This window comes from Carassius auratus, chromosome 14 (genome assembly GCF_003368295.1).
Source record: "Carassius auratus strain Wakin chromosome 14, ASM336829v1, whole genome shotgun sequence".
NCBI lineage: Eukaryota > Metazoa > Chordata > Actinopteri > Cypriniformes > Cyprinidae > Carassius > Carassius auratus.
This window is the reverse complement of record NC_039256.1, coordinates 16,342,597-16,370,452: the sequence shown is the minus strand read 5'-3', so window position 1 is coordinate 16,370,452 and position 27,856 is coordinate 16,342,597. Positions and strand designations below refer to the sequence as shown.

Genomic DNA, 27,856 nt, shown 5'->3' with positions numbered 1-27,856 from the left:
TGTGATCAACAAACAAGGGCTGCATGATAAATCACATGTGATGTCATGCGCATCTCGTCAGTAAAGTCTGTGATTAATACAGTAGTACAGGTAAATCTCCATCACAGGCTTTTAGATGGAGCGACATTTAATACACCGAGCCGTAGATCACTGACAAGCTGTGCTATATCGCGTTCATTAGATTAATCATATTCGATTATGAACGTGATATCTCGTAGCTTGTCAGTGTTAGTGTTTTTACTAATGCCTTTTATGTTTTTGTTAATACAGCACATAGCACTAGTCAACTAAATGAATGTAACATGGCCAAGATGAATGCACTTTATGAAGTTGAATTTAAGGGAAATGTAATTTTGGAATTCCTGTGGTCTAATGTGATATAGTAGTGTTCTTGTTCATGATGACATTTTATTTTAGTGCTGGGATTAATTTATAGTATTAACAAGATGACCCATTTAATTCATTTTGGAAGTGATGACTGATGAATGTATTTTTAGTCCAGTGCCTGTATATAAGTATTGATTACGATATAATTAGTATTGATCAAGTTCAGAGGCTGTCGTATGTGGATAAACTTACTATGTTGTGTAATTTCAACAGTTTCAATATGAAAAATAACTTTCATATTGATTCAATGGATTTATTTCATGAGAAAAATAATGTATCATAGATTTATTGTAATTTTGGGGAAAAAATATTACCATTTTAGGTAACACTTTAGAATAAGGTTCCATTAGTTAATGTTAGTTAACTACTTTCATTAACATGAACTAAGCAAGAACAATCCTTATACATAATTTATAAGTCTTAGTTCATGTTAATTTCAACATTTACTAATGCATTATTTAAATCAAAAGTTGTGCTTGTTAACATTAGTTAATGCACTGTGAATTACCATGAGCTAACAATGAATAACTGTATTTACATTAACATTAACGAAGATGAATAAATACAGTAATAAATGTATTATTCATTGTTTGTTCATGTTAATTAATACATTAACTAACATTAACTAATGGAACCTTATTCTAAAGTGTTACCCAATTTTATAATAAATCTTTGAAAATCAATAGTAATAAAAAATGTTATAATAACCTAAAGATGCTATGTGAAGGTTTGAAACAGAAAATAGTGGTTTTCATCTTGCCACTTTCTTGGTAAAGAAAACACATTTTTACTAAAATGAATAAAAATGGATTTATTGCGTTTTGTAACCAAACTCTTCATATACAGTATACACACACACTCCCATCCAAAAGTATTGGAACAGTGAGGTCAATTCCTTTATTTTTGCTGTAGACTGAAAACATTTGGGTTTGAGATAAATATGAGACAAGAGATCAACATTTTGGATCTGAAACACCTTTTGTTTGAACCCATCCATTGCTCATGTGACCAAAAGTATTGGAACATGTGACTGACAGGTGTATTTTGTTGACCTGCTCTGTCTTATTCATTGATTATTCAAACAAGAAATATCACTGAATGTCTTTCTTCAGATTCAAATTTGGGTTTTGCCTCTGTAGACTGTATTTACTGTATAGTTAGAAGATGTGTAACCAACATGAAAACCAAAGAGCTTTCTATGGGTGAAAAACAAGCAATTGTGAAGCTGACAGAAGATGGAAAATCAATGAGCCATTGCACAAACATTGGCCCTAGCCAGTACATTACAACCATTACATTTGGAATGTCCTGAGGAAGAACAGGTAGACCAAGGAAAACATCAACAGTTGATGACACAGACATTGAGACAGCTGTAAGGCAAGACCCTAAAACAACTGTTAGTGACATCAGCAAAAACCTCCAGAGGGCAGGAGTAAAGATATCCCAATTAGTGGATATCAAAATAAAAGTCCCACCTCAAATACATCAGCCAAGCAGAAAAACTTATCGGCCAATGCCAATATTTGAAAAATGCCAAATATTGGCCGATATATCGGCATTGGGGATATATCGGTCGACCACTAATCACAATCTACTGATTGCAGAAGACTTCATGAACAAAAGTACAGATGCTACACCAGAAGATGGAAACCAACATTTATTAGCAAGAAGAATAGAAGATGAGGTTCTAAAATTTTGGTCTCTGATGAGACAACCTTTACTAAAGTGATGGAAAGAATGAAGTTTGGAGAAAAAAAAATGAACTACATTTATTGAGGCAGTGGCTCAGTGGTTCATGTAGGTTGTCTACAAACCGGAAAGTTGGCGGTTCAATCCCGGCTCCACCTGACCAAGTGTCGAGGTGTCCTTAAGCAAGTCACCCTAGCTGCTCCCAACGAGATGGATACTAGCGCCTTGCATGGCTGGCACCGCCGTCGGTGTATGAATGACTGTGTGAATGTGAGGCAGCTTGTAAAGCTCTTTGGATGGCCATGGGTCTGTTGAAAGCGCTATATAAATGCAGTCCATTTACAATAAAAGTAATGACTAAAAGTTGACAAAAATTAAATGACTTTTCGTCGACTAAAACTATAAAAGACTCAAATGACTAAGACTATTAAGCATTTTCGTCTCAAGACTAAATCAAAATTGCCTGTCAAAATTAAAACAGCACATGAGCAATGGGTGGGTTTCAACAAACAGAAGCTGCTATCTTTTATGTTTATCAGATCCAGATGTGAATACCTGTAAATAAAAGCTGAAATGTTGATCTCTTGTCTCATATTCATCTTTTGATGTCAAACCCAAACTCAAGGAATAAAGGAATTGAACAGCCAAAAGTGAAAATAAAATAAATAAAAATTGTATTATTCAAATTCAAAAAGTTTTTTAGATTTCAATTTGTTTGACAAAAAAATACAACTGGCATTCCCACATGAAAATGCATAACCTCACAGAAAAGGCATTTGAGACATATTTTCTGATATGATCCATAATATCATAAACACACAGCATATATGATGCATTTACTAACTCTGAGATGTGCATTTCATGGAATCAGTAAACCTACCCTTCAACCTTAACAAAATATCAGTTAAGATCACAAATTAACAACAAAAAAATATTATATATTCATAAAACACAACACACACACACACCAGAAAACTGCCGTAAGGGTTTTGGATGTTGCCCAAAGCTAAACACACACTCACACTCGCACACACACAGTGTATTAATCCTGATGATGGGTATGAAATGAGAGGCATTAGAGCATAAGAACAACCACTCAAAGAGATAAAACACACACATAACACAGAGAACGTGACAACAACATTCCACTTATAATGTGGACAGTTCTGCTTCTAGATGCTGATTGGTCAACACAACATTCCAGCAGTGTGAAACACATAATTAACCTTAGCCAGATATTAACCCTCGTCATCACTAGATCTATACTGCAGGGGTTCTCAAACGTTTTTGGAAGAAAAAACCCCTGTAACCTTAAATAGTTAGTCATAGTATCTGTAAGATTGTAAGTTAATATTTAAATAATTTAACAACACATTTTCATGTTCAGTTCCCTGATGTAGGGTTATTAGCATTGACTAGAACTTCAACTATTTTTAAAGTTTTGTTAATTGAAGTAAAACTGACAGTAATTAAAATATAAATATTAGATGATAAACAAACTAAATGAAAATTAGAAATGTTGACTTAGCAACTGAAATAATTTTATTTGAAGCACTAAAATTACAGAACAATAACAACAACAAAATAATAATAATAATAATAATAATAATAATAATAATAATAATAATAATAAATTAGACCTAAATAGTAATATTTAATAATAGCAAATACAAATATCATTAAGTACTATAATAGCCTTTAAATATTAATAAAATTACACTGCTCTGATGTTGGTTAATTGTCACATGGCATGCAGATAAACAAATCTGACATTTTATTTTATTGATTTAAATTTGTTTGATTTAATTGTTAACTTTTCATCAACTCACAAACCCCAGTTTGAGAAACCTTGCATCAGTTTGATTTAGAAAATGTTTCTAATTAACATTTTTATTCCTAAAACAGAGTTAATTTAATAATCTAGCTGATTAGATTTTTCAACATGTATTCAAAAAATCATTGAAGCCGAAGAGCAAAAAAAGATACAATAAAAATTGCTTCAGAACTAGAATGACTGTTATGAAGCATTTGATTTTTAAGCATTTAAAATCATCCTGGAAGACAGACAATATCCACAAATTGAGCTAAATAATAAATATCTCATGAACAATTTGAGGTAATTTTCCCATCCATTTCTTTTCAGCTATTTAATATAAAGCATTTATTAAATTTCCAGAGTGTGCCACGAACCGGCGTTTTCACACCCACATGGTCTCTTCTCTCTGGGAATATAACGTCTGTGGTTTAATCTGGATGTTTTAGAGAGTTATTTTAAAAGCGCAGAGCAGTGACGCTTTCCATCAAACTCCATTATCAGAGCGAAGCGCCTCCTGCCGGGACTGAATCCAGAGCGAAAACACTCCTGCTGAGAGCCTTCGGACTAATAAACACTGAAAAATGATCCGGCCACGATCGGGCTGCATTTCTACAGATGTTAGTATGCATCAGCCTTCTGCAGTAAACGGACTGGTTAATATGAGCAAGAGCGAAAGAAAAAGAAAGAAAGAAGAAAGAAAGCAGTCAAAACCTTTGGCTTAGAAGTTTAGGCCAAATTAAAAAATATATATATATAATCTTTTTATGTTTGAAATATTTAAATATAAATCTAAACATTTTAGTATAAAAACAAATATGCCACACACAATGCAAAATGTTAGATTTGTCTTAATACCATTTCTTACTCAACTCATTAATTTGATCAGACTGACAGAAGTTAAATTAATTAATAAAAAAATAAAAAACACAAAATAAAAATGTCTGATATTATAACTTGACACTACTTGCTGAATTAAATGCAATGAGTACATTTTACAATTAAGTTGGTATACAACTGTTTGAAATGTTATATACTGCATACTAACACATTTTTTTAGAGACGTTAGTATGCATTGGCATATAGCAATAAAAAGACTAGTTAATATGATTTATATGAGAAAGTAAGAAAGAATCATATTTTAAGCCACATTTTGAGAATAAATTAAAAAAAATATATTTAAATATAATTAAAAGGTATTTTCAGAATTATATAAAATATAATAAATTATCTTTAAAAATATTTGCACAAAATAAAATCTAAAAATAAATATGTAGTGTGTAATTAAAGCGTTTATAGTGATCATATGCTGTTTGCAGTAAGACTGATCTCTCTCTCTCTCTTGTTGGTCATTAGTGCAACCACACACACACACACACACACTCATTAAGATTCGTTTAGCAGCTGTTTTGGAATAAATGACTATTAGGCAAATTAATGATGCAATCAGCTGCTACACAAACTTGACTGAACACACTGTACAACACACAGTTTGGGAACGGCAGATGCATCTAGCGTTCACATTTAGAATGTAGCTGTATTGAAAAACATGGAAAAACATTCAAAACACAGCAGAAGTACACAAAGGACACTATACAGAGCATTAGAGTAAATTACTACTGTGCTTCAACAGTCAGTTTTCTCCATCAGCTCTACTAACTTGGCAGCGGAGTAACAAACTGAAAAGAATCTTGCTTAGCAAATTAGTTTAAGTTAGTTAAACAGCTGAAATGATTATATTAGCTACACACTTTGAAGGAATAGTTCATCCAAAAATATTAGTTTGCTGAAATGTGCTCAACCTCAGGCCATTCAAGATTTAGATAAGTCCATCACTTGCTCAGCAATGGATTTTCAGCAGTGAATGGGTGCCGTCAGAATAAGAGTCCAACATCTGATAAAAACATCACAATAATCCTCAAATAATCTACATGACTCCAGTTCACCAGTTAATGTCTTGTGAAGAGAAATGCTGTGTGTTTGTAAGAAACAAATCTATCATTAAGACATTTTTCATCTCAAACTGTCACTTCTGGGCGAAAAGCATTCCATAATCCACAATTTTGCTTTCTCCAGCGAAAAAGTCCATCCTTGTTGTCGTCTCACATCAAAATCCCCCCATATATTTGCTTAGAACCATTTTTCACCAGCCAATACTGTTTTTATATGTGCATATTTCTCACCTGATTCAGACCAGACAACTTTTTCTCTGGAGAAATAAATACTATAAAATATTTCTATAATAAGACGACCCATTTTAGCCAGAAACAATAACAGTTTAAGTTAAAAACATCTTAACGACGGATTTGTTTTTTACAGACATGCAGTTTTTCACTTCTTAAGATGTTGATTGATGGACTGGAATTGTTTGGATTACTTGTGGATTATTATAATGTTTTTATCAGCTTTTTGGACTCTCTTTCTGACTGCACCTATTCACTGCATTGGAGAGCAACTGGATCCACTGCTGAGCAAGTGTTGTGATGCTACATTTCTCCAAATCTTTTGAAGAAAAAGCTAATCTACATATTGGATGGCCTGAGAGTAAGTACATTCTCAGTAAATTTTAATTTAAGTAAATAAGGGGATGCACACTTTGCCAAGCAATGTTGTGTGTGTGTTTGCATCCTTGAGTATGAAACTGTCAGAGGAACAGCACTGGCAGTGTGACTGAGCATCAGCTACAGTCTGTGTTTCTGCAGTGCCGCTCAATGACTGCATCCGGGGGCCCCACAGGCAGAGTCATAAATCACATATAGACACAGGCCCTTAATGACCGTCAGGCAGCGCTGTTACACTTCTCAACAAAGCGGTGCTGACAGAACATGCTGCAGGTGGCCGGAGGACATGTGACCCTGTCAAAAACCCTAAAAAATTACTGTTCCACCTTAAAAACATCCGCTTGAATCTCAGCCCAAAGCATCTGGGCTTTTATTTCCTTGTGTTTTGTTTTGTTTTCAGCCCACGTTCAGATGAATGAACCGTCACAGACTCCAGCAGTGCTCAGAAAAGAGTACTAGTGTACTACTCACTACAATTCGTTCATATTGTTTTTTCTTTTGTGGTTTTGAGAACATGCCCAGTTCATATTTTATGCCAAATTCAAGAGAGAGAGAGAAAAAAAACAAATGTTTTGCATTGAAAATAAAGTGTATCCCACAGTTCAGTGCATTAGATTCAGCCTTCAAGAATATCAGCAATTAAAACATCAGATGTAACTGGCTCTTTTAATTGAACGGTCAGAAAAGAACAAAAAAAAAATGCTAATAAAAATGCATAATCAATAATAAAATCAGGGGTTAAAGCAAAAAAAAAAAAAAAATCTTAGCCTGAAATTTTTTCCAAGGGATGGGGCAGGGCAGCACATTGATATCACAATGACTGTGGCAACTTTAACATTTGAAAGGATACTATGGCAAAGTTATCGCTTTCATTATTCAAACTGAATTTTTTTTTCATAAATGAAATTATATGATTGACCTGAAGAATGAAAGCTAAATCATACATTTGGAAAATTATGAGCTATATCACTGCTTATCAACACTAGGGGTGTTTGGTTCAATAGAACGTGACAATATTTAAGTAGAAATTTTTAATGATTCAACAACACTGTTAAAATACATAACGCAATATGCCTATACAGTATATGAACATAACCAACTTAAGTACATTATGTATTATAACAAATACCTGCCGAGTGCGGCAACGGTGATGTTTTACTTTACAGTGTAGTACAATAGGTTCATGTATAGGTTCATGTATTCTCCTGTGTTGGCACCAAGAGATCATGTGTGAACAGGACCCTTTAAAAAATCCTGGTAAATTTGTTCTGGCAATCATATCATTCTGATGGAGATGACCTGATTGTTCTGAGCTGTTTACAAACCTCCTCTGCTTTGTAATTATTATTATTTTTCTATGTAAATATGCGCTAGATGGACGTCTTTGACGTTTTTTTTAAATGTAAGACTATTTATTTACACATCCAAATGCTCGGAGATGTGGCACAGAGCGGGAGAACTTTAAGCCCTGTAAAATTTATTTAAAAACAAAATAAAAATGCAAAATTTGCATAGTAAATTCTGAGATAATAAGTGAATGCCACTCTCACGTGATAATGTAGTTAGTATACACTACCATTCAAAAGTTTGGGGTAGGTAAGGTTTTGTTGTTGTTGTTGCTTAAAGATGTCCTTTTTTGAACGACTGTTTCCACAAAAGATATGAAGCAACATAAATACCTAGGTCTTTCATGAAACTCTAGATGACGCAGGCTGATGGGTTCTAAACCTTAACTGATGATATTCACAGCATTAAATGACTTGGCACAAGTACTTTGTTATTGCTCTTTTGTAAGTTAAAAAGCATAAATGCTAAATACACAGATGTAAACATCTTACGACACCAAACATTTGGTGTTATAAACTGTTTATAATGTTCCTTGTTAAATACTACATACTATTAGACATTATTTAAAAAATATCTGGTAGGCACTATAATATGAACTCCATATACTGCAGTTTTCAAGTATTCTGAACACAACCAACATGTGCAATGAGCAGTCCATGAAAAAACTGACCAATCAAATGATTGACGCAAAGGTCACATGATAAAACATCTCTTTCCTATGGTCTTCATTGTGTTATCTTTCAGGCAGTTTTTCATATTTTAGGTTTTTAGGGGGTCTGTGCGCCTCATTTGGTGATTCTCATTTCTTGATTTCAGAATCAAAAACACAAACTTACTGAGAGTAGAGCATTCGGGAGCGGACGATGAATTTGAAGATGTACTCAAGGGCTTTGAGGGTCCTTAGAATGGGTTCACAAGCCTCCCCTCGGCTGGAAACATCTAGATACGTCTTCAGCACGGACATCAGCTTCCTACAGCACAGAGAACAAGAGAGAGTTTGTGTGTGTAGTTCCCTAAATAACTTAAACTACAAAATCTAGACAAAGCTTGTTTCTAGACTGCACGCACAAATCAACCAGGATAACTAGCAACAGGCCAAATGATGTCTCTATGATGTGACCTGGGTCTTTTAATTCCCTCCTGTTTCGGTTGATTTGAGACTCACACACACAAACATCCTGCCATCTAGTGTTGAGAAGCACAATGAAAAGTATTTGACCTACTTGTAAGCCAGGGTGGCACTGAAGTGTTGTTTGATATAGGCCTCCAGCACAGTGTTGAAATGCTGAAACTTTCGGTCGGCAATCAGACCGATAATATAGATCTGTAAAAGAGACATTATTGATAACACTGGTTCTCAACAATGAGCATGGGATAAATCTGCTGATGAATTGCGGAATTACCCTGCAAACACAAATTACTGGAAAAGTCATGTAAATTACGTGCAAGACAAACATTCATTTCTTGAAGCTTTTGGAATTAGGTGATTATATCTTTCCACTCCACAAAAGGTTCTTTAGATTTTTTTTAAATGCTCTTCACACTAAAGGAACCAAGCATTTCTGCAAAAACAACCCTTTGCAGCCTTTACTTTTAAGACTGTAGAAATGTATGTTGCTTACCAAAGCATCAAAAACCAAAATATCATAGTCATCAGTCTGTGAATGTTCCATCATAATGTTGAAAAGGGCATCCAAGGTGTCCTGCAGGAACTACACACAAACACATACACACACACACACACGTAAACCAAAGTGAATACTGAACTAAAGATGCTCATGTGTAATTTCAGTGCAACACACCTTCACGACCTCCTCTCCATCAATGAGTTTAAGCTCCTGTAGGTTTTGTTTCAGCATCTCGGGACGAGTTCTCCACTTCAGCAGACCCAGTAAACCCACTGAGAGATGGAGAGACAGAGACAGTGCGTCCTCAAATGACTCTTAATTACCATGCGTTCATGAATCGGTTTATTTCACGTTCAGCACTGAATATGTCCAGGTGTATGGTTGGGGGTTGGTTAGGGTTGCATTTTGATGGATGTTTCCGGAAGATTCATTAGCGTGATTAACGTGCTTTCTCAAGAACAGCTGTTACACCACACCTGCGTCTGTGTGTGTGTGTCCTTAAAGGGATACTCCACCCCAAAACGAACATTTTGTCATTAATCACTTACCCCCATGTCTTTCCAAACCCGTAAAAGCTTTGTTCATCTTCATAACACAATTTAAGATATTTTGGGTGAAAACTGAGATGCTTGTGACTGTCCCATAGACTGTCAAGTAAATAACACTGTCAAAGTCCAGTCACAAGCCTCCCGGTTTTCATCCAAAATACCTTAAATTGTGTTCCAAAGACGAACTAAGCTTTAACAGGTTTGGTACGACATGGGGTAAGTGATTATTGACAAAATTTTCATTTTGGGGCGGAGTATCGCTTCAAAGGGGCTTATAAAAGTCATTTAACAATACCAAACACACATACAAATACATATACTGTATATTTCTGATACATACATTTCTAAGGCCTCTAAATCATCATTATGATCAAAACTTGATTTGAACCTGTTGCACAAAATCTACTCCGTGCTTTCTGTCATCTGATTCATAGTTTAGACTTTTTAGCAAGTAAAACCTATTAGTATAATTGTAGAAACGTCCTCCTGCAGAATGTGCTTCACTTTAGTGAATTTTATAAATGAAACATTAGAATAGCTTTGATTTTTCAAGATGAACACTTAATGGTCTGGAGAGACTAAGCTTTACCTGATTATCCAGACATGATATTTTAGATGAATCAGCGAGTATCAAATATGATCATCAGCCTTTGAGCTTTAGATCTCTCAATTGTCATTGTATTGCATTTTATTACATTTTGACTATTAAACTAAGTATAATATGATATGATATAGAGTGACAACTGAGAATTAAACAATTTTATGCAGGCATCTTCATATACTGTTAAAAAAACGAATGGATGTACATTACAATCAGAATTTCATCCTTTTTGTTCATATAAATATCAGCATCTGCAGCAAATTGCTATTTTTCTCAGATTAGCTCTCTGAATAAAACTGAGTTGTTTTTTTCCCCTCCATATTCTCACTGACTATAAGAGCCATAAAAGCCTGATTTATCAAATATGATACTCAACAAAAAACATTATTTTTTTTTTTCAAGATATTTCGAATGATAGGCTTTAGAGGGTTAATATATTAATATTTAAACTGACTGCATTTACTTTCTTAACAACAACACATTGCTGTTCTCACTGTGAGTCTGCAGACGTTATGCTGAAATATTTTGTTATGCAATCTTTCATCAGAATGTAATAACCTGCTTTCCCTCTGAAATGACTTTCCTTTTCAGCTGATGTCATCAAGACCTCTTATTTTTCAAGCTCCTGTCACGAAGAAACAATCTTCAGCACCTGATGTATAAAATGTCAGCCTACATGTCGTTCCTCTCTGAATACCCTCTCTCACTTGGAAATTCATCGCATTACAGAAGTGAAATGGACTGTGAATGTTGTTTCTTTTGACTATAAAAGCTACGAGACTTGTTTCCGTTCCCCCGGCACACACACCGTTCTGCGTGAGTTTGGTGGAGCAGACGAGTGTTGCGATGGTCAACGTGTCTCTGGAGCTGACGGACAGGCCGCCCACACTGCTGGAGCTGCGCATCAGCGTCGCCGCCTTGTGGCTGTCAGAGTGACTGCGCTCGGACGGCAGGGACAGATACGAGCCGACTTCCTCCATGCGCTTACTGTCACCCTACAAAAAGAAGGAAAACACATGCAGTCCATATCTGTTTGAGAATGTGTCAGTTTAAAAAGACTAACACATTTTAGAGTGTATGGAAGACTTTTTTAATTGGTAGTTCGTAACTTAATTTTGCCAGAATTTTTGGTAATGCATTTTGTTGTTGGGACACTTAAAGCTATTCTTTCCTAAATTAACATGCATAACATTAATAAGGCCATCAACATTCGTTCTGAGATACATTTCTGCTTTCCAGAAATGAATGCTAATAACTATGTAAGTTCTAGAGTTAAAGTAGAAAACAATAAACTAAACCTCTTAAAAAGTTTATGAAAAATTCTATAATGATTTCTAGCTACCTTAAACACTTGAGCAAATTATAGCTCTACAAAACAGACGATGAGCGTAAAAATAGCTCGAGCAAAAAATCAAGACGACTGACATTGTCTTATTTCCATTTGTTTTCCCAGGTCTGTGTTTAGAAGACTGACAAGTCATGCAAAATCATAAAGAGTGTAAACCTGTACCTTTAAGATTTCAATGTGTAAATGACTTATGAAGGGCAGACATCTACATAAAAGTTGTAAATGCTAAATGAGGCTTTTCACTTTTAATTTAATTCTGACTCACAGATGTCAAATTTTTTAATCTCATCTTTATACCAAAAAAAAAAACCATGTAAAAATATTACTAAATCAATTTCCGCCCATTTTGGGCTTTCTTGTGCATGTACAGTATGTGTTTCTGACCTTAAAGACGGTGAGTTCATGAATGCCATCTCTCAGAACGGTCCCATCTTCCTTCATTAGACGCACAAACGCCATCGCAAAGTTCTTTTCACTCTTGTCCTTAGCTGCATAACACAAATTACACATTTATACATATCATACCATTAAGCATTACAGTTGGTAGTATATGACAGATTGGATATTCAGAATCTAAAATAGAGTCGTACATGCTACAATTCAATAGCTAACATAAAATAAAAACACTGATGACTCAAACCTCATTTCTACAATGAGGATTTAGAAACAAATAATTCGCTTTTCAATCCACATAACTCTGGATCCAATTTTAGTTTTTTTTTTGAGATCAGGCCAGAATCCCAATTTGCATTCATCTACTTTAGTATGCACTGCAAAACTGCTGACCATAAAGTATATACTTTTGAATATGTGGCAAGACAGAGTTTTATTTTTAAAATTATGACTTGATGTCACATTATTTGATGTCTTCACATAAAAAAAAATAAATAAATTGTACTTCATGACTACAGGAGACGCCAAAGCTGTTAAACTTACACTCCTGTGAGGATCGATGACGGAACATGAAGCGCAGATGGATTCTGGGCATCTCCTCCAGAGGAATCGCCACCTACAGGCCGGAGAAAAACATTACTACATACAGACTGAATTTGATCTGCTTTCAAAATGTATGTTTGTGGTCTAATTGCTCCATTGCAAATCACCTGACTCCATAAATGTATAATAGATGGATAAAAAACATGCAATTTGATGGAAGGAAAAATGAGCTGTCAATGCTGTTTGACATGCACACACACACACAGAAGTGGTGCTCAAGCAGCTTTTTCATTTGGCCTCTGACTAGATAAGTGCCATTTTTACAAGACAATTATTTTTTTATTTTTATTTTAGATTTCAGTTTGGCCCATTGCATCAGCTCTTAAAGCGTTTGCCCCGTAACTGACACAACACAGAGAGAGAGAGATTTCTTCTTGAATGAGTAATTATTTTTTAAATGAATCAGGTGAGTTAATGATTCAATGAATGATTCAGTGATTCATAAAGACAGTGGCATTTAATAACATATAGGCTATATATATATGCTTTTGTACCAGACCCTCAATGTCTCACTTCTCTTCTTACCTTAAAAGTTTCCATCCAGCGAGGTTGTTTGATCTGGTAGTAAATGACTGATCTGTATTCATTTACAGGCCGATCTCCAGCTCCTAGACAGATTGAGTTCTACCCAACAATACAAGACAGCTGTCAATCAACACAGAAAAACCCCACCGCAATCAGAACAGGCTGACCTTTGACCTCACGGTCAGAGGTCACACTCACCGGCACGATCTTCCCCTCCTCGTCACACACCAGCATAATGACCTCCACGTTCTTCTGTGTGGTTTTGTTGTACTTGTCGAAGTCTCCGGAGTGCAGCGTGAGGTAGATGTCGTTACGGATGTCGCCCGGCATGATGATCTCAGGAAAACCCAGTTTTCGCGCAACCACGGTGCTCCGGTCCACTAGGTGGGGATATTCTTTTCGGATCTGGACGATGTCGCCCACTAGAGCTTTCATGGTGACCCACAGACCTTACACGGTTTTTAAAGTTATATATTAGTTTCACAATCAGGACCATGACAGAAATTCATAGAATCGTTCTACAGTAAAACTGCTACAGTGATTTCAAAATATTCTTTAGAGAAAGCGTATGATTTATAGCAGGTGCTTATGATGGATGAATGAGGTTGAATAAAATCAATTAATGTTTGACTGTTTTTGTTCATCCTTTCCCCTCGTCTCAATCTCTCATGTCTGTTTTAATGACAGCCGTAAAGCTCATCCGCTCTCATCACTCAGTCTATTGTGTCTCTGTGTGTGAGTGTGGGCAGACGGGATTATGGGTCCAGTGAGTATTAAAGCATTAGCAGGGGGAGCGGTGATGTTGAGATAACAGCACTGAGACATACCTTGACCTCCGCTGTCACCTCGCGATGTCGTCACTTTGTTAAGGAGAGTGTGAAGAAAGTCATTCTCACATATAACCCTATAAACACACCCAAGAAAACAGAGTTTAAAATAATTACTTTCAATCATAACATGAACAAATTTTATATACATATTTAATGGTTACATTTTAAATTTAAAGTAAAACATTTAAGTTTTTTGTTGATGTTATTGTTTTACACACACACAAACATATATAGCCTATATACACACATTATAGATGTATGTGTACTGTGTATACTTATTATGTATATATAAATACACAGTATATATTTTGATATTATAGTACTAAATTACAGTGTATATTGTCTCTCTGTCTCTCTCTCTCTTTCTCTCTCTCTCTCTCTCTCTCTCTCTCTCTCTATATATATATATATATATATATATATATATATATATATATATATATATATATATATATTTGAACTATTTCTTTATTTCTTTAAGATGGATGAACAAAACACAAGGAGAGGAAAGACTTACGGATGAAATGGAATGAAATATTGCTTCTCTTCGTCACATTCTGTCTTTCCTTTGATGATGTCGCTGATGTCCATCACTGTCAATAGACACAGATATATCAGCTGTGTGTATTCTACATGCAGATCAAATGAGAACATTGACCCTGATATTTACCAGCGACACCAAACGGCCTCCGCAGACCCATCGTACATTTCTTATGATTAGCATCTTTCAGATCCATACGGCCCACACGCACAATCTGACAGATCAGATAGATCTTCTCTCTGCCAAGGTCTTTATTCCCTAGATCCTTAGAGAGAAAGAAATGAGAGAGAGGAAAAAAAGTCATTCTAAAGGGTCTTTCAATCCTTGGGACATCAAAAAATGTCTAATCATCACAAAAAGTCACCCCAAAAAAATTCATGCTTTGGTAAATCATAATTATGAGATTAAAAATGTTGTCGTTATGAGAAATTAGTCAAATTACAGCATTAAACAAGATAAAATAACAATTATTAAATAAAATAACATAGATATGTACGTGGTGGAAAATTTTTGAGGTGGATGGAAAAAATATTTTCCCGATTTTTTTGTGTTGTGAGAAACGTTGCAACGAGCACTCATATCACTGTCATCAACACTTTCTGAAATATGTACAGATTTGTCTCTCCATATTCCAAAAATTAACCTAAAACATATGCATAAATGCTGGTCAATAGTGCCAGCTACACAAAATATGCATCACATGATAGGACTTTGTCAGTTATGCATGACGCTCAGAATTGTTGGTCTCTGAGTTGTAGTTTTTATAAAAACGCATTGGTTGCTATGCAGGCTGCTGCTAATATTATTTCTAAGCCATTCTGCTGCTATTAAATGTGCTACAAACTTTGATCTGAATAGTTATGCATACTGCAGCTACAGCTGTATGAAAGTACTAAGAATTACTACAAGCATCTTTATTAAACAAACAACAATTAAATAATGCCAATTTCGCTTTGAAGAGTTCACAAAATTTCTGTACACCCTTTTAAGTAAACAAAGTAATAAAAGCCTAGTTCAATTTTAAAGAGTTTTTTACTTTATTGGTATGAATACTGCTATTAACAATTTGCTAATAACGAAATCTGAATTCTATGATACTGCTCCTACACGCCTTGAAAGTACTATAATTACTGTAAGCCCAACTGGATTCACATATAGTAAATTCCAGTTTAATCTGTATATTTTCTAGTTTAACAATGTAAATATGACCAACGCAATAATGCACTGGAATCAAAGTGAAGACCATTTACTTATCTAGCTGTTGAGTTTCAGAGAAACTCTGAAAGCACGCTACAAGTGAGATATAAATGCAAGGCAGTAAGCTGATTTGCTGCATATGCAGTATGAACCAATCTGCTTGTGCCAAGTCATTTAACTTTCTGAATATCATCAGTTACGTTGACAACCCATCAGCCTGTGCCATCTAGAGAACTATATTTTTATGATGCACAGCACGTCAAACTTTTGATTAATTGATGATAGTTAATGACAAGAAAAATTATGAGATAAAGTAAAAAGAGAGATAATTTGTACTTTTTATGATAAAGTTACATTTATGGAAGTTATAATCCTAAGTAAAATATAAATTATGACAAAAAAGTAAATTATGAGTTAAGTCATTATTATATCATTTGACTTTTTATCCCATAATCACAGATTTTCAGTCTCACAAATATGATTCACCAATTCTTTTTTCTTTTGTATCAGAAACAGACTTCCGAAGTTGCTAACCAGGACGGACTCCCAGGTGAAATCTGTACGTGACTTACTGTAAAGACCACTTTCAGACTGTTGAGCATCTCAATGTCCTTCGGCAAACCTTTATCTCCCCATCGGACCAAATAATTCTCACTGCAGAGAGACAGAGCCAGAGTTTGTGTAATAATGACAATCTCCTCTAGACTGATCATTACAGAGCGTGTCAGTGAGACGCACCTGATGTTGGTCTGCTTGAGGGGGTCATACAGGGACATGAAGAGCTCCGAATCCTCGCCGATACGACACACAAAGTTACGCACAAAGACATACAAGCTGTGTGTGGGAGAAGACTGGATCCGTGCGGACACGCCAGAATGATCCAGCTGGACGTTGGACTACACAGAGCAGAAGAAACAGGAGCTGACGTTAAACTGACCAAAATAAACCTGACTGGTGTCCTGTGAGAAACTCACAACCACCAAACTAGAGTCTGATTTAGCACTTGCTGGGTTGCTAATGTGTTGCTAAGACATTGTTAAGTGGTTTCTAGGGTGACTGGGTGGTTTCTGTGGTATTTTATGCAGTTGCTAGGGAGTCTGGGTGATTGCTAGGGTGTTCTGGATGGTTACCAAGGTGTTGCCAAGTGGTTTCTAGGATGTCTAGGTGGTTGCTGAGTGTGGGTTATTGTTAAGGTGTTCTGGTTGGTTGTCAAGGTGTTGCCAAGTGGTTTCTAGGATGTCTAGGTGGTTGCTGAGGAGTGTGGGTGATTGTTAAGGTGTTGCTAAGTGGTTTCTAAGGTGTCTGAGTGGTTGCTAAGTTTTAATTGCAGTTGCTAAGGAATTTGGGTCATTGCTAAGGTGTTCTGGATGGTTACCAAGGTGTTGCCATGTTATTTTTATGATGTCTTGTTTGTTGCTGGGGAGCGTGGGTAATTGTTAAGTTGTTCTGAGTGGTTGCCAAGGTGTTGCCAAGTGATTTCTATGGTGCCTGGGTGGTTGCTATGATATATTATGCAGTTGCTAGGGAGTCTGGGTGATTGCTGGGGTTTTCTGGTTGGTTGTCAAGGTGTTGCCAAGTGGTTTCTAGGATGTCTAGGTGGTTGCTGAGGAGTGTGGGTGATTGTTAAGGTGTTGCTAAGTGGTTTCTAAGGTGTCTGAGTGGTTGCTAAGTTTTAATATGCAGTTGCTAAGGAATTTGGGTGATTGCTAAGGTGTTCTGGATGGTTACCAAGGTGTTGCCATGTTATTTTTATGATGTCTTGTTTGTTGCTGGGGAGTGTGGGTAATTGTTAAGTTGTTCTGAGTGGTTGCCAAGGTGTTGCCAAGTGATTTCTAAAGTACCTGGGTGGATGCTATGGTATATATATATTATATATACTCTGGACGATGGCTAGCGTTTTCTGGATGGCTGCCAGGGTGTAGCCAAGTGGTTTCTAGGTGGTTGCTAGGAAATGAATATGCGGTAGGTTGGGTGTCACAGTAGTCCCTAGGATGGTCTCTGGGCAGTTGCAGAAGTGTTGCTATGTGTTTGCCAGGGTGTTTAAGGAGGTCGCTAGGGTATCTAGGTACTTTGTGAAGGTGTTGCTAAGTGATTGCTAGGCATGTTGTGGAGTTGGTAGGGTGTCTGGGTGGTTAATAGTTAATTGTTAACTGGTTTCTAGGATGTTTGTGTCGTTGCTATGACATTAATATGCAGCTGCTAGGATTACTTGGTAGTTGCAAAGGTGTTACTAAGTTGTTGCTAGGGAATTATTGTGCAATTGCTAGGGTGATTGGGTGGTTGCTATGCATTATTACGCCATTTTGATGGGGGTTCTGGCGAATGAATTATTTAAATGAAGTTAAGGGTAGCACTTTATTTTACAGTACGTGTACTAACATGTACTTACAGTGTATTTATCTAAGAAAGTTCTGGTAATACAAGGTAACTACATGGGGTAGGGTTAGGTTTAGGGGTAGGTTCAGGGTTAGTACCTAGTTATTACATAGTTATTGTAATTACTATAATAAGTACATAGTATGTACACGAGGAACAGGACTGTAAAATAAAGTGCTACCAAGTTAAGTTTAGTCTGATCCACCTCAGGTAAGGTCTTTAAGTTACTGCAGTGGGGTTACAGGAGGATATTCAGTGTGAATTCACAGCAGAACCAGACTGAAGGGAGCTAAAGCTGTGGGAGTTCAGTGATTTAATTTGTTCAGGCATCCTGAACATCTAAAAGCGTCTCATTAAAACTGCAAACTCTCTCTCTGATTCCTGAACATGCGAGAAGCTCCTTGTGGTTTTGTCTGCAAACCTTTAAATGAAAGTGAAATGAAAACCTGTTCTTCTTTAATGCGCTCTGAGATCTTGGCCGTAGCGTCCTCGTGTGCTCGGAAGAGGCTAATAACACTCGCTCGCTCGGGGTCCAAGATATTCCCATCAGCATCCCGCACCACCACATCCAGCTCCAAGATCCTGGAGGCAGAATAACAGTTAATTTAACTGCAGTTTGAGTGTTTGTACTCGCACACACATATGATTCACATGAGAATTCAGTGCACACACACAGATCCTTGAAACAATCTGACAGATGTGCTCTTGCCCGGAGCTCTGCTGGAGAAGTGTGAGTCCCATGATGCACCTCAGGCGTGACTTCCTGCATTTCATGAAGACTCATTCTTGCACATCATAGAAAGCATCATCCCAGCAAAAGCCCACGGCTAACACGAATTCACACATGTTCTCGCTGCTTTTATTTTAGCATAGTTTTTTTGTTTAATATTGAATTAGCTTTCATTTTATTGTTTATTGTTTCATTTAATGCTTTATTTTACATTTAGTTTTTCATCTATATTTCACTTAGTTTTATGTTCTTCGTCTGTATAATATTTCAGTTTTATTTAAATTAATGAAATATTTTAGCATTTAGTTAACAGTCATAACCCTGGCGTATTACACTCAAAATATTCAAATGTTTGTATTTGTATAAAATACTTGTATAATGACACTGTGATTGATTAATTAATTATTAATTTGATATCACAGCAAAAATGAATGCTAAAATAACTAAAGTTCTCAAGCCTAATAACAAATACTTAATCTAAAATGCTTTAAGTTTGGCAGGTCTATCTTTAAAAAAATAAAAAGACAATATACTGACACATTTTCCTTCCCATCTGTTTGCACTGTGGACAGCAATATTGGATATATGACATTATCTTGAGAAAACAATGATTAACTTGTAATCATGTGAAAACAGAGCAAATAATGTGAATCCATGACAAGTGGTTTGGGAGTTTTTTTCCCTCACATTAATTCATTAACATTCAGGTGGCAGAAAGGCATTTTTATCCCCTTCAGGTTTCTTAATTAATTCCTTAATGATAATGTACAAATGCCAATTAACTAATCCATTAACAACAGCCTAGAGCGAATTACTGAAGCTCTGAAGAGGAATTACACCAGCAAACTGGATCATATCACTCTATGCTTTATCAATGATGTACAATGTACAATGATGATATCAGATGGAAATACCATAGTACTGTATGATTACATTCATATATTATGATATAGAATATGAATGTATGCATGGTTTATATTATCATGGTCAATAATGCACACAGACAGGAACACAAGTGGAAAAGACACATGAAATACGCACTTATTTCCATAGTCGATCTTTGAGGTGACTTTCTGTTTGAGCTCCTTGAACTCGTCACTTGGCAGCGTCCCGGACAGGAGCTGTGAACGCCACTCCATCAGATCCCACATGAGCCGCTGCACCTGACTGAAACGCTCCTTCTTACTGGACTGATGGAAACAAAGACAATCACTGATTGGTCAGAAGTTCAGGTAAGAATTATAATTTAGCATGTTTGACTTAAACAACACATTCAGTATAATGTGATATCATCACATGACTTCATACCATAGTTAGAATAATTCTACATGACGTACAAGTATCACGTTTGAAATAAATACATTATATTTTAATAATATCATTAAATTATTTACATTTAATTTAATTTGTAATTTAATTTTGTTTAAAAAAAATTAATATCTGTCAGTAATCAAATGAAAATGCATTTACAGCCTTTCATAATGCAGTTTTTATCTGAATGTATTACGGGTTTTTTTAGAAACTACCTAGCAACACCTACGTTTTTTTTTTTTTTAGGTCAGCTAAACAGTACATTTATTTATTTTAATAAATTATATAGAAATATTTGGTGACAGATATTACAGAACATAAAATAATACTAAACTGTAGAAAAAAAAAAAAAATGAAAATTTGGTCATCATTTACTCACCCTCATGTCGTTCCAAACCTGTATGAGTTGCTTTCTTATGCTGAACATAAAAGAAGACATTTTGAGAATTTCTGGTAATCCAACAGTTGGTGGTTGTCATTGACTTCCATTGTATTTTTTTTCCTACTATAGAAGTCAATGGAAACCACCAAGTGTTTGATAAAAAAGCAACTCATACAGGTTTGGAAAGACATGAGGGTGAGTAAATGATGACAGAATTTTCATTTTTGGGTGAACTATCCATTTAAATAAACAATAACATTTTACTGGGGCATGCATTGTGACTAGGATATGAATTAAAATTTTATATAAATGTATGTGCAGCATAAATATATGCTAATTGTTGAGTTATTATCATTGGTATTGTTACACTTAATTTATATTTTTAGAACTGCAGAAAGTTTTCTAAAAATAGACCAGGAAGTAATCTCCGTTACTTCTAATTTCATTTTGACTTTAAAAGCCATGACTCTTGTCACTTCATATCACACTGAGAACAGAAGGTCACTTTGTGGGACATACTGTAGTATGTCACGTACTGTAATGTGTTTCAAATCTGCTTTACACTGCACATTCTCTCAGGTCCCGCAATACAGAAAACTCCCATACTGAGCACAGTATGCATATTACAAATATAATATCACTACACTCGCAAAGGAACGATTCTATAGATGTTAATGGTTTTGTATAGAACCACTGATACCAATAAAGAACCTTTATTTTGAAGTGTAGTACAGTATCACACCCAGATCTAAGCGTCTCACCACATAGAGCTGTTTCCAGATGCTGCCCCATTCTCTCAGTGTGATGGTCACCTCCTTCACCAGCGGCATCTCAGCAGATGTTATGATCTCCTCATCTCTACACGAGCAGACAGACAGAGGGTCAGAGGATGGACGGACGGATGGACGGACTGACAGATGGACAGAAGGACATACTCACCCTCTCTTTTCGATGGTGACTTCCTTTAACACTATAAAGCTTGCAGGAAATGCTCCCTTAAAAATGGAACAAAGTAAATCAGAAAAACACGAGGAACTCCAGGTCAAATATTCAGGAATAAAACATTATTCTCTTGTAGAAACACCATAAACTAAACACCTGTTTACTTACTTTTCTCTCTTTGTTCTTGGTCACATAACCTTTATACCATCCTGAAACAATAACAGACTTGTTAAGACTATGATAATATTTCTGTTGCTCAAACAGTATGTAATTTTTTTTTTCTTCTTGTTTTACAGTACAAGTATAAAAGAAAAACAAGATACATTCACATACAACTGTAATCACGGAACCAGATTTACTGACTAGATGCGCATGATCATATCTTTAGATATATCGCCCAGCCCTAATTGGATTCAATCAAATCTTGAAAATGGGGTGTTAAAAAGAAAAACAGGATTCAACCAATCTTAGTTTTGATCTGGATCAAATCATCTAACTTTTTTAGTAAGATTGGGATATTTTTGTTTTAAAAAATCAGGATTATACTCATCCCGGCAGAAGGGTGGATTATATTAAATTAAAAGTGTTTTTTAAATTACAGTCTGTAAACCTCATTGGCACAATCATTCAGATAATCCAGTGAATAGTAATTTGTGCGAATGCAAAATGTCTTGCGTGAATAAAAATGCAAAACTTTTCTGAGAGAAACCAAAAGCATTACCTATTTTCTCTCATTACCATGTCCCTTTTTGGTGCCCCATACAACACTACTAATCCATATCTGAAAATCTGTGTATCTGGATCTTTGTGATCCAATCATCAATACATGAATGTGAATCCAATCATCACGACAAGAATATGATATTAAACATGACATAAAATGAATAAGGCTACAAAAACTTTGCCTCTATAACAGTAAAAATGCACCTGTAAAGGGGGAAGGAATTCTCCCGTAATGGAAAAGGTGTGACTGAGGTCTAAGTGAGGGTATTCAGAAGAATGTTAGGCCCAATGGGGTACTCCATTTAAAAGGTTTGAGAACCACAGGCTTAATGGATTACTGCAGCGATTGCCTGTAATAGCCTATATTTTAAATACAATATAAAATGTTCTTATATTAAGCCACGTTAAGCATGTTTTCTATGGGGGAGAAAATGTTTATCATGCAATTCAGCTCATGCCGTCTTATCTTCTTGCATGTACACAGAATATACTTTGTATAAATTCTATAGCATATTTGCTAATTTTTTTTAATCATCATCTTCATTAAGTCACATTTTCTTTATGGGAGGAAAGCGCTTCTGTTCTTCTGGGCTTACCTGCTTTCATGTATCATTTATTAATAAACTGTATACCGAATTCAGCCTTTTTATACCACTGTCTTTGTCCATTAATTAAGCATTTTTTCTATGAGAGATAGCCACGCTTAAAGTGCAATTTACCAGGTTACGTTTATATTCTGGGCTATTATGCTTGTCTGTACACTTTATTAATACGGTGTGTACTGAATTTTTGCAAGGGAATGCATAGTTTCGCAAGAGAACGCAAAAATCTTTGCAAAAGAATGAAAAAGTTTTGTGAGAGAATGCAAAAAAAAAAAATCAGGAAAATAAATTTTCCTCCCAACCCAATTTTTTTCACTCTCTTTGATGTGTTCCACCACGATGACCCTTTAGGGGCTCCATACACTACTAATAGTCATGACAAAAACTGTAAATGGATCAAAATGACCCCTAATACAAAAAATAAGATGGGAATTATTAAAGTTCTCACCCCTGTTTTTATACAGTCTATGGTTCTCACATATACATTTTTTTTTTTTTTGGTTTCTGACGAGGCAGAATACAGTTTTTCTGTTTTTACATGAATCTTTTCATTCATGTCTGTCCATTGCTGTGAAACCAACGTGGCTCAATTTCACCAGAAAAACAGAAGCTTTAGCCAGTTTTTGCAGTTTTTGAACAGCGCGGGGGGGGGGGGGGTTAAAATATTAAGTTAAATATTTCTTTGTTGTTGTTTTTTTGTTTGTTTTTTTTGTGTGGAACATGCATGGCGCAAGCAACACAAGGTCACAGGTTTGATTCCCAGGGGCCGCACTGAACTGATCGAGTGTATACTTTGACTGCATTGCTGTATAAAAAAGCATTTATCTCATGCATAATTGCAAAAGTACGTGCAATATCCCATAATCTCTCACCTTCACATGACTCCAGTATGTGCACAGTGTCCCCGATAACCAGGGACAACTGCTTCTCCACTTTGGCGACGAAATTCCACTTAACTTCATAGAAAACAAAGAAAATATCAGTTGCATTAATTTCAACCAATGCATTTAAAAATGCACAAAAAGATTTCCCCAAGTCACAGTTTGAATTTAATTTTTAAGTGATGTTTAGCAAAATAGCAGAATGATATCATTTCATGCTTTCAAGAAGACATCAAACGATCTCTATCCAGTGATTCATGTCTAGAGCACAAACGCTGCAGGACGACGAACACGCTGGACTTTAATACTTTAGCCAACATCAATGACTCTGAATGTTAAACAGCATATGCAGAGATGGAGAACATCAAATTACATACACGCGTACACACACACACACACACACTAGCGCACACACACACACACAATTCATTTCTGCAAGTACTGTACGAGTTTGTTGGCCTACTTCCTCTCAGAGCAGCTTCCTGTGCAACACCGCACACAGAGATACACACCGCCATCAGCATGTTTACAATTGAAATAATTCAAAAGCAATATGCATGCATTTACATGATCCGACAGCTTTTATTTCAAGTTCACAATAAGTTTTAGCAAGTGCATAATATTTCTTTCAACAAACATGCTGTGAGCTACTAACTTGCTGACTACGCTGCCTACAATCAGAAGTCAAACCACTTTTGCATTCATTTCAAAAACTGAATATACAAAAATAACCACAATTCTGTGAATACTATATTGCCAAATAACTCTAAATAAGGTTACTCTAATCAGTTTCACCATTTCAGGGTCACACTGCTCTTCCTGGACACTTTGCATATGAGCATATGTTGCTTTTGTAACTGAAATAAAACACGTTTTTTACTTGTTTGTTAAGTAATAGATATGTTAATTATGGTTTTAATTTATTTTCAGTTTTATTTCAGTTTTAAATGAAATAAGCTTAAAATTTCAATGTTTTGTTTCAGTTAAATATATAATAAACCTGACATAAATTAGTCAAAGCTGTTCTACAGTAAGATTTCAGAGCTATGAAATGATTGTGAACAGCAGATGTGATAATTTAATGAGTTCATAATGTGATTTCTGGCTGTGGCTTACAAACTTTGGTATCCTGAGCAAATAATATGAGCTCATTTAGAGCTCTAGAGGAGATTCATGGTCTCTTTTCTCGAGAGAAACATCGAACTTCTCACTACTGTCTAAAAAAACATACTAGATGATAAAGATAAATTCACCGCTGCTCTTGTGTTATTAAATGATGCCAGACCTTAAAGCACTTTCATTCAGCAAACAGGCCAATTAAGCGAATCCTCTGCGCTGTAAAAAGTGAAAATGTGCAGATGAAGCTATTTCAGTTTGATTGAATTGCATTAAATGGCATTTCAAGCTCTAAGTAAGATGCTATCATAGGGTTCAGGTCTCAGTTTGTTGTTGCACTATAACAGTATCGCACTAACTGCACCGTCATAGTGTCAGAAAACTCAAATCTGCAGATTTTCAAAGCAAAACAATTGCAAAATGATAAAATGACTCGAACTGATTAGTCCAGTGACCGTTGGGGCCGTTTGACTGATCTGTCTCAGCCCACATCCTGAGATATAGGAACTGAATCAAACTACTTTATACGCCCGCTGCGAAGGCCGCTAGGACTACAAACACACAAACACACACACAACTTCGCAGAGAACGATCAAAATACACCGGTGGATCACTTGCACATACACAAAAAAAAAAAACAGCAAAACTCACCAACTCCATATCTTTCAGAAATAGTTTTTGTCCAAGGAGCCATTGGTTGGACTATAAAACGCTCTCCCCTTTGGCTCTCTCTTGTCTGTATTTTCTTTCAGAGTATCTCAGTTCCTTGCTTATGCCCTAAACTGACAGTTTTTTTTTTGGTGAGGGTGAGAGAAATAACCAGAGAAATAAGCGCTCCTCCTCCTGTCTGACTGTCTGCTTCTTCCTCTTCCTCTTTTGGCCTCCACATTTAACAGGCTGACAGCAAAACTTCTGCACAATGACTAAAGCGTGTTTCAATGGCTTTTATTGACTAACTTCTCAAGATCATTTATGTTTTGGGTGTCAAACTTCGCTCTGATCTATAAGGGTTTGTGATGGTGCACACAAATCATCATTAATGAATCTGTAATGCTGTAGGAAACATCTGGTGTGGGACGAGACAAAGCCGAGATTCCCTGAAGACGTCGGATTTATGCATCTGAGAGACTTAATACCAACAGGTTTTTAATACAAACACACAAACAAGCTGTTCTATAGTAAAACCACCAAAATAATGTAAATCTTCAGGAGCAATACCTACTGCAAACAATAGAGGGCCCCGCAAACACTCACTTAGAAATGATACTTCTTGATTATGCAATGTAGACATTGACATGCTTATGAATTTGTCCTAAAACAGGTCAAAAATCCCAAAGATGTACACTGAATGAGTTATATTCACAGAAAAGAATATTAAAGAGACTTGAGGGTGGATACTCTTCACTGGGACCAAAAACAATCACCTAGAAACCATCCAGAACACCCTAGCAACCACTATGGGGAACGTTCATATGGGTAGCATCACATGTGAACGCTGCAGGTTCAATCTTAAAAACAACTGGAGGCCGCTAAATGCTCCACTTTATGTTTTCTTACTGTGATCCATGCAGAAAGACAGGACAGTATCTCACAGAGAAAAACACAGCCTTTTGTTGAAGCATAAAGCACCTCTTAATACGGCCCATAATGCATCATACTTCATTTCATTTTTTTAATTAAAGTGGTCCAAACAAATCAGCCGGCTCCTTCAAGAGGATAATGTGAGGGGTTTTCATTTGGATCAGACCACATAAAGCCTTATTTCAGTGCTGGCAATGAAAATAATACATACAGATTAAGTTTAAGTGATTTAAATAAATGTAAATAATTGCTTTGTTTAACATTTTATTACAAAGATATATATATATATATATATATATATATATATATATATATATATATATATATATATATATATATATTAGTACATAGATAGATAGATATAATAGTGCTGTCAAAATTAGCATGTTAATGCAGGCTATTAATTTTTCTGCTAAACATGTTAAAACTATTTATATAAACTATAAAATATAACACAAAGGCAATTTATTTTATTCAGTCGCAGAACTTCTTTATGACCACATCAAACATTAAACATTTCTATGGAAGCCCGTTTCCGACACTGAATAAAAAATAAAAAAGGTAATTGCGATTTTGTATCACACAATTCAGAAAAAAAGTCGGAATTTTGACAAGTCACTACAATTATTATTTTTTATTCAATTTAATTTAATTTAATTTAATTCGTTAATTTTTAATTGCTCTGAGTGTGTCCTAAGCGCATTATCAACAGCAGGTGAGTAACACGTCTTCTTACTTTATGGCGGATCGAAGACTTATAAGTGCATTGCAGCAACCAAATGGACCACTGACACTCTATCTACAATCTCAATTAGGAGTGTCAATGGTCCACTTGAGAGATACAGTAGATGGTGGTAATGCACTTATAAGTCTGTGATCCGCGGTAAAGCAAGAAGAAAAAGATGACACGTCATCACGTGCCTGCTGTTGAGAACGCGCTCAGGACATTGTGTGAATGAGGGGTAAAAAACTATATAAATACTGTTCAGTTTCTTGCACAGGCCGATAGTTTCGTGTCTTTACACATCAGTGTATCGTCTCGAGCCGCAGGGTTTAATTTGGTTTTGTTTGTGCATGTTTTTTGACTCTCAAAGCCGTGATGTCCATACACTTCCATTATAAGACTGACAGACTATAACACTTTGAGTTAAAAAAAATCTTTGTTTGTGTTCTACTGAAGAAACAAAGTCACCTCCATCTT

The 27,856-nt window shown here is 35.7% G+C and overlaps 1 protein-coding gene across 1 annotated transcript in view; it reads right to left on the bottom strand.

Moving 5' to 3' along the window:
- The window catches only part of LOC113113816 (dedicator of cytokinesis protein 2-like), a 121,548-nt gene extending 95,647 nt beyond the window's left edge, over positions 1-25,901 (bottom strand). Inside the window, exons 1-21 of the mRNA XM_026280305.1 lie at positions 25,726-25,901; positions 23,950-24,033; positions 21,921-21,961; positions 21,750-21,805; positions 21,572-21,668; positions 20,159-20,307; positions 18,834-18,969; positions 16,750-16,907; positions 16,584-16,665; positions 14,944-15,079; positions 14,791-14,866; positions 14,271-14,347; positions 13,642-13,892; positions 13,444-13,542; positions 12,859-12,931; positions 12,307-12,410; positions 11,383-11,569; positions 9,600-9,697; positions 9,420-9,509; positions 9,021-9,121; positions 8,634-8,768 (exon numbers count right to left, since the gene is read on the bottom strand). Coding sequence (XP_026136090.1) covers positions 8,634-8,768; positions 9,021-9,121; positions 9,420-9,509; positions 9,600-9,697; positions 11,383-11,569; positions 12,307-12,410; positions 12,859-12,931; positions 13,444-13,542; positions 13,642-13,892; positions 14,271-14,347; positions 14,791-14,866; positions 14,944-15,079; positions 16,584-16,665; positions 16,750-16,907; positions 18,834-18,969; positions 20,159-20,307; positions 21,572-21,668; positions 21,750-21,805; positions 21,921-21,961; positions 23,950-24,033; positions 25,726-25,768 — 2,273 coding nt within the window. The 5' untranslated portion in view covers positions 25,769-25,901. The remainder of the gene's footprint in view (positions 1-8,633; positions 8,769-9,020; positions 9,122-9,419; positions 9,510-9,599; positions 9,698-11,382; positions 11,570-12,306; positions 12,411-12,858; positions 12,932-13,443; positions 13,543-13,641; positions 13,893-14,270; positions 14,348-14,790; positions 14,867-14,943; positions 15,080-16,583; positions 16,666-16,749; positions 16,908-18,833; positions 18,970-20,158; positions 20,308-21,571; positions 21,669-21,749; positions 21,806-21,920; positions 21,962-23,949; positions 24,034-25,725) is intronic.
- Positions 25,902-27,856: the final 1,955 nt, after the last annotated feature.